The sequence below is a fragment of the Pundamilia nyererei genome, unplaced genomic scaffold, assembly GCF_000239375.1.
Source record: "Pundamilia nyererei isolate P.nyererei 1_Seehausen unplaced genomic scaffold, PunNye1.0 scaffold00040, whole genome shotgun sequence".
Taxonomy (NCBI): Eukaryota; Metazoa; Chordata; class Actinopteri; order Cichliformes; family Cichlidae; genus Pundamilia; species Pundamilia nyererei.
In genome coordinates, this window is record NW_005187441.1 from 1,794,349 (window position 1) to 1,806,208 (window position 11,860).

Below are 11,860 nucleotides of genomic sequence, written 5' to 3' on the forward strand. Positions count from 1 at the left end.
TCATGGTATTCTAAGGAGCTTGGAAAGAAAAGCTACTTAACTTCTTAATTGCTATAGAACCAAAACAGTTTCTTTGTTGAGCATTTTAACATGGGCGTTTGTGAGGACTGACTAATTTTAGAGGCGGCCTCAAGTGGCCGCATAAGGAATTGCACTTTTCATTGACTTCATTTTCTGATCTAGAACTGGCCTCTTGCTGCTTTATTTTGACATGTATTTATTTTCTTTGTTTGGCTTGCTGTGGTTTTTACTTTCTGACTTTGTTCTTTCAGTTTCATTATTGTATGATTGTGACATCTCTGTATATATTTATCTGTGTGCTTTCCTTAGATGTTGTCAGTTTGTCAGGTTCTTTACTCCATTGCCTTTTCTGACATTTACAAAACCCAATGCAAAGACTTTGAATATCTCATCATCTACAGATCATAATGTAATCAAATAATTCAGAGAATCTGGACAAATCTTTGTGTGCAAGAGACAAGGCTAAAAATCTGCTTTGGATGCCAGTGATCTTTGAGCCGTCAGTCTGCACTACAATGAAAGCAGTGGAAATCACTGCATTGACTCAGGAATCCCATATGAACATAATCCAGAAATAACAGCATCTTCTCTTAGCTGAAGCTTGTTCAAAATGGAATGAGGCAAAGTGGAAAACTGTTCTTTGATCAGACGATTCATAATTTGAAGGTCTTTGTGATAAACATGGACACCACATCTTTCAGACTAAAGAAGAGAGGAACCATCGACGCTCAGTTTGAAAGCCTGCGTCAGTGATGGCATAAGAGTAGACTCCAACGATTTAAATGGGCTGTCTGCAGTCCAGACTTTTCACCAACTGAAAACATCTGGAGTGTCATGAAATGAAAAGTTCAACCTGAGCTAATATGCTTTATGAAACACAAAAATGTCTACATTTAATGTTTAAATGTTGAAAGTGGGCGCCCAGAGGTTGAGCAGCAACTACTTGTGATTGGTGAAAAAATTCAGTGCAATCAACTGCTGTTTATTCCTCGTGACAAAGTGGTTATTGTTCTATATTTTACTCTTGTGAGCCGTTGAGAACTGTGAATAGATCGATGCCGTATAATCCCACAAAACAGCAGCTGCTTCAGTATAACAAAAAAAAGTTTACAAGATAAGCAGCTCTGAATAAAGTGACAGTGACACGTTGGGTAACATGGTGAAAGCAGCATATGTGAACTACAAGCGTTCGCATTACTGGGTGAGTGGGTGTTAGTTACCCCATCTGCAACAGAATAATAATGGGAAAAAAATACACACAGTGACTAAATGTCCCCTAAAATAGAAAGCACATCAGCAGCAGCTGCTGCCGCCGCGCTCACAGCGCTTAAGTGATCAAGGCCGCACCGTCCCCTTAAAGCTAAACTGTGCAGCTTTGCCTGTTGGAGGCTCTGAAACGCAACCAGTGAAAACTGTTTGAACAATCCAGTCTCCGTTACCCAGAGGTTGTGCTTTGTTATATAAGGAAACAGCACTCTCAGTGTGAACCTTTTTTTTTGTTAACAAAGACGACAAGAAAAGGAGCCACATCAAGGATGGTGATGCTGTTTCGGGGACAGTCTACTGCATATGGATTGAAAAGAAAGATTTGTGAATGAGAAACTATCGTTTGCTCCTCTCTGTGTTATTTATACTTAGAAAAGATGCATACATTTACATAAAACCGTGCCACGTGCAGCTTTAAGATATGAAAAATGGCTCCGGTGTTTTCTTAGGTGATATCGGTTCAGGTCTGGAGATTTGATTCACACTGAGGGAAAGGACTCGTCACCAAATATTATTAAAATGAATAACAACATCTTACCTCCATCTATATCCTCGCTGCCGAAGTGGTTCCTGTAGAAGAGCATGAGCTCGATCCGGTAGCACTTGTACAGCGTCACGAGGCAGATGAGCAGCATCAGGATGGCTCCCAGACCTCCGGCAAGCTCCACAGTGTACATCAGCTCCGCTAGTAAGCCAAAACATAGGGTGGAGTAGCGATGGGGGGTAAAAAACAGAGAGGAGTGAGAGGAAAAAACAAGCAGGATATCCAGTCTTCCAAAAAGTGCCAAAAATCAAACCCTGCAAGCTGAAAAATTTCTCTGATTTCCAGTAAATGTGGATAACATGGGTGCTTCTCATTAGCATTTTTCATGCCTTCCCTCCTTTGCAAATTGATCCGCGGTGCAATCAATTTCCCTTATTTCTCCAGAAAGCGACTGCTTAGACCGACTTGTTTCCAACCATCAATTAACCATCCTCCTCCTTTTATAATCTGTGGCTGATTTCAAGCTTTTTGAAATTTTCAGAAAAAAGTTAAAGTTGTGTGTTAGCCCTGCGACAGACTGGCGACCTGTCCAGGGTGTACCCCGCCTCTCGCCCTATGACAGCTGGGATAGGCTCCAGCGCCCCTCGCGACCCTGAAAAGAATAAGCGGTAGCGAATGGATGGATGGAAGTTAAACAGGTTTTTAAGATTTGAGGATTTTGTAATCACAATAGTCATTTCGAGGTTTTGTTTCCCTTAAAAAAAAACAAAAAAAAAAAAAACTTTTTTACTGCAGACATTTGACTCTGCAAGACTACCTTTATTTTATCACAAATTCTTAGTCCTTTGCTTTTCTAATTCCCTTGTATTTCTTTTCTTTTACACTGTGGTGCACTGGAGCAGGTTTGTATCCAGTAACGGAACAGCAGTAAATAATCAATCAAGAAGTAATGCGTGACGCGGTCACGATGGTTAAAAAAAAGCTATTTATTATTAATGAAATGGCTTTGTTGCACCTCCACATTTGTTTGCAAAAAAGGCTTTATGAGTCTCCCGTGGCTGCATTCATTCAGCGTGTGTTTGTGTCACTTTTTCTCGCTTTTCCTCTCCATCTTTTGCGTGTCGCTTATTGTGGCTGGACCGGATCCAGATGACACATAACTCAAAGCGGAATGAAAGTACAGCCAGTTCTATACCTGTCATTAAACGCCTCCTGGCTTGACTGGATAACAATAATAAAAAAAAGAAAACTCACACTGAGGCAACTAGTGCAACAATAGCATGTGACAGATCTGAGCACCGCGCTTATGAAGATCAGTTACATGAGAGCGGCTGCTGAGAGGTGAAGCTCCTGGCTGTTAGCTGAACTGCCCGGCACACAAACAGATCGAAGCAGCCTGCGCTTCCTGCCATCTGTCATCACTGCAGCCCGCCATTATCTCATGAAAACATGAAGGATCAGCGGACGCTAAATTCTAGGAACTTCACTGGTGATAATTCAGTTTTACAGTGATGTGCAAAAGTCTTGAGTCACGCCTCATTTCTTCATATTTTGCCAAGAAAATGAGAAATATGTGCAGTGATTTACTGTGATGTGAACGAACATGCATGGAAACACAGGCAAAAACACTTTTTATACAATTCTAACAAGCTTGAAAGTGAATATTTGGTATGACCCGTTTATTCTTGATCACAGCCTGAACATTCATAGGCAGCTTTCTCGTCATTTCTTTAGTTAATCTTCAGGAATAGTTCCCCAGGCTTGTTAAAGGACATTCAGGGCTCTTCTTTGGATGTTGGCTGCCTTTTCTTCTGTTCTCTGACAAGATGATCCCACACTGCTTCAGTAATGTTGAGGTTCGAGCTCTGGGGAGGCCAATCCATAATTGGTATTATGGTCATGCTGAAAAATGAAGACGTTACCAATCGGATGATTTCCAGATGGTATTTCATGGTGAACCAAAATCAGTCTCCATCAGTTTTTATAGAATCTCCAACACCACCGTTTAAAGTGCTCCTCAAACCATGACATAGCCTCCACTGTGTTTCACAGATGACTATGGACACTCGCTGTTGTACCTCCTCATAGACTTTTCATTTCATCACTTCATCAGACTTGTTTCCACTTGTTTCAGTCCAGTTCTTGTGCAATATGGCATACCTCAGTCTTTTTCACTGTTTCCATTCCATAAAAACGTCTTCTTCACAGCCACACTTCCATTTTTGAGGCTTCAGCAAACTTGGCTCAACTAAAGGGTCAGATGCATCTCTCATGTCCTGTGTCAGGTCTTTACTGGATTTTTTGTCCTGTTTCTTAAGAACCTGACTTGACTCAGACATTGTGTATTTTCTGTAGGTAGTTTTTAAGGCCTGCCACTTTTATCCTCTACTTGTCAAATTTCCTCAAACTTTTTAAGGACACACTGCACTCCGTGTTGAGATATGGCACGTTTTCTACAAATAACTCTTTCGGAATCACTCTGTTGGTGCAAAAATGCAATTTTATGCCAGTACAAATAAAAAACACTATTTAAAATTGGATCTTTGCAAATTGTCTGTCATGTGTAGACAACACGGCTCATCCCTTGACTTATATGTCAGTGCTAAGTGGCTCAGCTAACTAAAAATGGTCAGGTACAAGGACTGCACTACAAAGAAAAAAGCAGCTAATGTTCAAAGAAAAACAATGAAAGAGCTTCTGAAAGCCTGGAGAACTACTGCTGAAGTCTGGCTCCTTGGGGGTAAATAAATGAGCCTTAAAACTATTGCACAGAGTGTTTATCTACTCATGGTATCTTAAAAAAGGTCCATACAATGACATTATTCAGTCAGAGTTTGCCTCAGGCAAATTGAAGGTGATATGTCACACTACTGGACAATGGACTCAACCATTAGGCTGCACGGTCTAGTAAGTTGCCTTGAAATTCAGGTCGTTTGCTTTGTCTTTTCGTGCTCTTGTCTCATTTTCAAGGCTTTTTCTTTGTTACAGTGTTTTCTGTCCATCTTTTGCAGTTTTCTTTTTGGCTACGCCTCGCAAAATCTGGGTGGTCACCCTTCATCGGCTGACTAATGGACAACAGTAAAAAACCTGGACTGACTGCAAAGCTGCGCATACACATAAACACGGACAGAGAAGCCTCGTGTGCATCACCATCCATCACGGACGCACGTTTAACCCCGCTGGACTGCGCGATGCCCGTCCCACTGCAGCGGCCATCAGGCTGACAGCTCGCGTGATGAAGGATGATGCTCTGGAGAGCTAACGAGCACGGCGCGTGCCGCTTCATCACGCCTGTCCCGCGTCGACCTTCAGCCAAACTCACGGACGAACATATGCGCGAACGGGAAAAAAAAATACTCAAAACAAACGTAGGGAAGCATAAACACAGCTTTACCCCACTGAGCCTCAGACTTTCTCGCTTTGCCTCAGTTTCTGTCACTTTGGCCACCAAGTATCATCCCGACTTAGTTTTCTGTGAGAGAGGTGCCGCAGCTAACAAGCACCACGAGAACCCGGATCCCTCGCTTCTTCTTTACCGTCCTTTCCCCCGCCACCCTCTCACTTTGCGGTCCTGCCGTAGCGCTCACCGCTTCTCCGCTCAGATATCTGGACAGAATAACGAGCCAGCTGCTTCTCAAGCAGCAGAGATTACAGCAGAGGAGGCCAATTCTTCTCTGCCTGGCATCCATATTGTAGCAGCGCTGCAGAGGGACAGATTAAGACAAATTAGCTCCTGACGACTAGAAGGCTGGATTTGATGGAGCCACATGGCATCGGGCAATTCATCATCTCGTTCTCTTGCCCCCATTTCTGCATCTCTCATCGTCTAGGGATGTGGATGAAAAGAGGGATGATGAAAAGGCGAAGCACTCATTCAGTAGTAAAATAAAATTTGGAAACCTGAACCTGCTGCTCTTCGCGTTCACAAATGGAGAATCTACGCTGAACTTCCAGTGCTGGGAGCAATTTACTGTCAGTGCTGCTGGTGTTGTTAATGCTGGGAGAATTCCAACTTCTTGATAGCAAGAAGAAGAAGTGGAAAAAAGGATGCTAAGACTTCATGCTATGCATATTCTGACTGATGCGCCATGATTATCTACAACGAGGGGAAAGAGTAAAGTCATTCCGAGTGCTGTTTCCAGCTCCACGACACAAGTGAGGAGACACATTTTAGAAAAGCAGTGTTAACACTAACTAGTCCTGCATGGAACCTGCGCTCTACGGACGCAGCACAAAACCCCAAACAACACTGAATTGAGTCAATTTCACGTGGTCTCGCTATCCTGCGAGAGGACAGGGCTAATCTTCCCCTGTTTATTCTGAGATTCGACTTTGCAGCATAAGCCCCTTTAATATAGCAAATGGAGGGGAACTGGGCTGGCATCAAAGCTGGATCCAAAGCAGTAGGCTTAAAAGAGAAGAGAAATATCTTACTATGTTAATGTATTCAATGCTGACAACTTTAAGGATGCAAAGACACCTCCCCCCCTCGCTTCCTCTGGCCTTGCCTAATAAAAAAATATGAAAAAAAAAAGACTTACATAACCACACTGAAGATGTGCATCTCTCTAAAAAAAATCATCATGGAATCAACTTTCAAACAGTCGATCCTCAGTGAGGCGAAATCATAGGGAAATTTTAAAAAAAGTTTGCTTGGATAAAAACCCTGGAAGTGGGGAAGGGGCGGAGGAGACAGTCGCCAGTGATGAAAGATGAGAAAATGAGTGAGAGATCAGCGATCAAAGGAGGATTTGTGTGTTGGGAGAGGTCACTGCCAGACACTCAAACAGCTTGTCTGGCATCACAACACCGAAGGCTGCCTCTCTCAGTAAGTAATTTCTCTTTCTCTCTCTCCCCCACGCAAACGAATGCTTCCTCAGGCTGAGGTGGATGAATAGGCTTTATGCACTATCCACCAAACTGTCCTATTTTCTTTCCCCGCCCGAGGCAGGAAACAACTGGTCAACTCCCAGGATCCCGCCAGTAGTTCTTCTTATTACTTGGTGAACTGCTGCAGGAGATTCTCTCCACTGTCAGAGTGGAGGCCTGTGGTATTAAATGGTGCTCTTGTCCTGGAAAGCTGTAACATCCTATTATTAAATATAAAGGCTCCTCTATTCATCTGCTAGATTTATGTTGAAATGCACTTCCTGATTTAAATACCGATTTGTCTTTTTCCAGCTTGCACGTGAATCTGTGAGCTTGGCTCACCTTTCTTGACGAGTTGGACGTTGGCCTGTCGCCGCCCGTTGCCATTCTCCACGTAGCAGGAGTAGTTGCCCAGGTCGGCCTCCTCCAGAGACTCGATGGTCAGAGAGATCGAAACTTCCTGCTCTCCCAGGTGCTCCCGGATTGTCCTACAGGGGGGAGCAAAGAGCAAATGAACAATAAGCGTGTGCAAGTTGGTGAAAATGAATCTCCTTAGGCTGGTAGCGTGCTTCGCAGTGAGTAACAGAGCAGGGCGGGGGCCGGGTAAACAAATGTTAATATAGTCATTAGTTTAATGACCCAAAAAGCTAGCTAATGGGGACTTCTGCTGAAGACCAGACACTTTATTACCTGAGCAGGACGCTATTTGTTTAATGTCCTTGAATTATTCCCACAAAAAACATCTAAACGCAGGGTTTGATTATAAAGCAGTCAAAGTAATTGGTTAGTTTATTTAGGTGCTTTATTGAGTAAATGTAGATAACTCCCTGTTTTGGCTTTTATTGGCCATATCTTTAATATTTCGGTTCACTCTCAACACTCTTATCAACTCCACTTTAGTCATTACTTCTGTTCACATTAAAAAAAGCAATAATAAACCCGCTATGCTCTTTCTGGTGCGCAATAAAATGGCATAAAATAGTGTGTTATTGGAGTATTTCGCTGCAGGATGTGGTACAGACCAAAACAGAAGCAACGCAGTGTCCTAGAACCCAACTAGCAGCATTGCTCTATGCTAGATGCATAAACTGGTATTGCAATGGGGTTATAAGATGTTGCACTGACCCAAGCTGATCAAAAGCATCAGTTATTGAAGCTTTAAATGTGGACTGTTTAATTACTTGGTCTCTTGGAGACAATATAACAAGTTAAAAATGCGCTGGGAAAATGTTGGCGAAGAGACGTGCGGATGAAGTATGGCTTCGAGGTTTGTTTTCATCAACTTTATTAATTTGTTGCTGTAACCTCAGCTGTGTAGTTGGCTGGTTCATGGTGGTTCTTTGTATAACGAGTAAGATTAGCTATTAAGAGACCTAACCTCAGCATGCTTCATCCAGCAGACAAAGAACAGCAGCAATAATCAACAGCAAAATTCCCGTTCACATGCACAACTTCATTAAAAGATTTAAATTGAAATATTCATTCAAATTAAAATAATTCATGATTTTATTAAATATAATTGCATTTTGAATTGGATGACAGCAGCACGTTGAAAAGAAAAAAGCTGGGAGAGGGTCATGTGTTGTAGTAGTAAAATGTTTCTCCATTGTTGTCTGGTAAAGGATTTCAGAGTCATAGTTCAATAATGATTAAGTCCTGTCTTTATTGTTTGTTTGACTCCTACATGTTAGCAGGAAAACACTTGACTGCGTAGCTGCCTAATGTTCAAGTGTCCTTAAAAGTCAGCTTCTAACTTGTGTAATTACTGTTTTGATAACTTTGTCTGTCTAAAGCTAAAAAGAATAAAGAACTTCAAGGCTTACTAACAACTTTTTTACTAGACCAGTGATAAAGCCACTTTGTTATGTACAAAAACTGCTCGCTCATGCAAATATCTAACCAACCAACCAATCACAGGGCAGCAACTCAGTGCATTTAACCGAGTGGGTATGGTCAAGACGGCCCGTTAAAGTTCAACAAGACCAGATTGCTTCAAGATGGTGGGAACGCTCAATAACTCAAATAGCAACGCATTACAACCAATATATGCAGAAGAGCATCTCTGTGCTTTCATGTAGATGGGCTACAGCAGCAGAAGACCACTATGTATTAGCAGACCTCTCTGCATCAAATCATATCTGTTATTAACCTCTGTCTCTCTTCCACAACATGTCTTTTATCCTGTCTTCCTTCTCTCACCCCAACCGGTCGCAGCAGATGGCCGCCCCTCCCTGAGCCTGGTTCTGCCGGAGGTTTCTTCCTGTTAAAAGGGAGTTTTTCCTTCCCACTGTTACCAAAGTGCTTGCTCATAGGGGGTCATATGATTGTTGGGTTTTTCTCTGTATCTATGAAGCGCCTTGAGGCGACTTATGTTGTGATTTGGCGCTATATAAATAAAATTGAATTGAATTGAATCTCATTCCCAGTCAACTAAGAACAGGAAACTGAGCCTACAATTTGGAAAAACTTAGCTGGGTCTGATGACGCTTGAATTCTAATGCAGCAGATGGTACAGTCAGACTCCAGCTTTGGCCAAGTGGCAGTGTCATAAATAATTGCCTGCTTCCTTCATTTTTCTTACATTTTAAGGAACCGCTACAAAAAGTGTTTGCCTGGTGCGGCGAGGCAGATATTGTAGACTTTTGGAGCTAACTCACTCCAAAGTCTCTCCTCTCTGCTTTGGACCCAAACACATAAGACAGCATTGGACTTTTGAGGTGCCATCGTGATGATGAAAGGCTGATTTGCTGTTTGAGCCAAAGGCAAGTGTTGAACATGAAATGTCTGATGGTGGACAGATTCTATCAATTAATCAGGAGAGATCGGCTAATGCTTTGCTGTCAAAAGCTTTTGGACTTTTGGTTGGTAAAATGAAGCTAAGATACAGATTGTTTGGTAAAATTTGGCAACATCATAACTTCAAACATGCTTTTGAGCAGGGATTCTAGCTGCCTCATTACTGAGGTGTACATAAAAGTAGCGTCTGAAAGCTTTTAACAAGTTTGTTTGAGACAATGAAACACAAGGAACAGAAAGAATTCTGACTCAGAACGTGCAGGGCTGAAAGGGTACATGTGTTCTTATTCCAGTGTTTGCAGCTCTGAAAACACAGACTCCAAATACAAACGCTAGATCAGAAAAAAACAAAACAAAATTAAAGTCAAAAAGTCATAAGAGAGAATATTGACTCTTTAATAAAATATCTTACCAAAAGGTTCACCCCAAGTAAATCTGAATTCTGTCTACAGCGTGCATCTTAAAATCCATAAATCATGACCTTGGAATTACTTCTGTCTGGGAAGAGTGCAATTCTGAGACACTGTCTGAGATCAACTATGCACTTTATACCTATACAGTGCATATCTGCAACTATTTTTCCCGAGTTCTAAAGACCAGGCATCTACAATAGACACAACCTTAGCTCAGTTCCAAGCTCTACTTTTTCCTGACATAAAGTATGTGCTAGCAACTTTTTTAGATGGTAGCATTTTAGCGCATCAGTGGAACAAAACTACATGAAGGTAGGAGCTGCCCGTCCGTGACTGCCGATAAGCACACACCATATGAGTCATGACACATTTCCCCCATGAAAATTACTGCTCTGTTGACTCGCTGAGGCTCTTGACGTTGATTGCTTGTGACACATTGGTATGGGGATAATAGTGTGACTGTCACGATGCACTACAGCACCGACCTATCACACACATTTTGCCAGAAGGTTTAGCGAGATGATGTTTCTGTTACAAAGTACTCCCTTTTCTAGAAATCTATATACTCTCCCACATTACAAACAGCGTGTGCAAAGAGTAGAATCCATTGCTTCGACTATTTGATCACAGTTGGTGTACTGGAGAAACACTCTGATACTTGAAAGCTTATTTTCTTTTTCTCTTGGCAGGATATTGTGTTCATTAGCATAAAATGGATTTTCACAGCCTTCTCTTCATTATCATTGTCTCCCTTGTTTAAGAGAGGAGAAAGAATGGTGTCATACTGTAGCTAAGTGGCTTCAATGAGAAGAGCTGACACCAAAACCCTCAAAGTGTCGAGGTATATTCTCATAAATTTGAACAAAGTAAGCACTTTTTCCAACTAAGCTGTTCTGTACAAGAGCCTGGCTCCTATTTAATAATCTCCGGTAAGAGGTAAATCCCTTTTCAGCTTAGAAATCAGACCATGTGGCTTTTCTCGGAAAAATTCAAAGCTTCAGAAAGTGAAAGAAAATAACACTATTAATGCGTGGGTCTATATTTAAGGGTGAAAAATAAAAATAACCTAAAGTTTAACATCAGTCACCAAGAGAAACAGTCTCACATGACGGCCTCATAGGAGACTTCCACGGATCACTAGAGTCATTTCGTAACATCTCACTATCTCACTATGTCAGTGGAAAAATTCCACCTCCACCATGGACATGGTGCCGGTATTGGTGAAGAGCGTTTGAGCTTTTTGAGGACCAACTCATATTTCAAAAAGTTTGTACGAGCACAGTATGAGATAATAATACCGTCAGATAATCATGGTGGACAAAGGCTAGGCTGCCTCTCCCAGGCACTGGTAAATTCCTTCCTCTCCAATTCCACTAAAGTCAGGTTCCCACTTTGAGCACCAGCACTTTAATAGTAAACCAGTGCTAAACAGTTTATCTTTTTATTGGTATATTTCTTTGGTGTTAATGCATCAAAATGGTTATAAATGAGGCACTTTGTTGGTGGAGAAGAAATAAAACGAAAGTGAAATGGTAGAAGAAATATCAAAATATCAAGTTTAATTGATTCTAAAGTTTAAGAACTGTTGAATTAAAAAAATTCTACAGCTCATCAGTCATCAAGCATATTTTCAATGTGATAGACATAAAAAAGCAACTGAAAAGCAGTGCGTGTATGTCTGTTCTGTTAATGTCAGTGAACATTTACAAGTTGGATATATCAGGCATAGTAATTTATGGCGACATTACGCCTATGTTACATGTACTGGTATGCTGTTAATATGTTACATGTACGCTATGTCAGTGCTTCCCAACCACTGTGTTGCGGCACATAGGTGTGCCGTGAGAAATGATCAGGTGTGCCATAGAAGATTATCTAGTTTCACCTGATTGGTACTCTAAGCCAGCGGTCCCCAACCTTTTTTGCGCCACGGACCGGTTTATGCCCGACATTATTTTCACGGACCGGCCTTTAAGGTGTCGCGGATAAATACAACAAAATAAAACTAGTA

General features: G+C 41.7%; 1 protein-coding gene across 2 annotated transcripts in view; it reads right to left on the reverse strand.

Annotated features, from left to right (window-relative positions):
- Positions 1 to 11,860, reverse strand: part of LOC102196907 (interleukin-1 receptor accessory protein-like 1-B) — a 342,277-nt gene that overhangs the window by 17,078 nt on the left and 313,339 nt on the right. For both annotated transcript variants that reach the window (XM_005730958.1, XM_005730957.1), the window contains exons 8-9: positions 6,983 to 7,128; positions 1,826 to 1,972 (exon numbers count right to left, since the gene is read on the reverse strand). In XM_005730958.1, the coding sequence (XP_005731015.1) occupies positions 1,826 to 1,972; positions 6,983 to 7,128 (293 nt within the window). The remainder of the gene's footprint in view (positions 1 to 1,825; positions 1,973 to 6,982; positions 7,129 to 11,860) is intronic.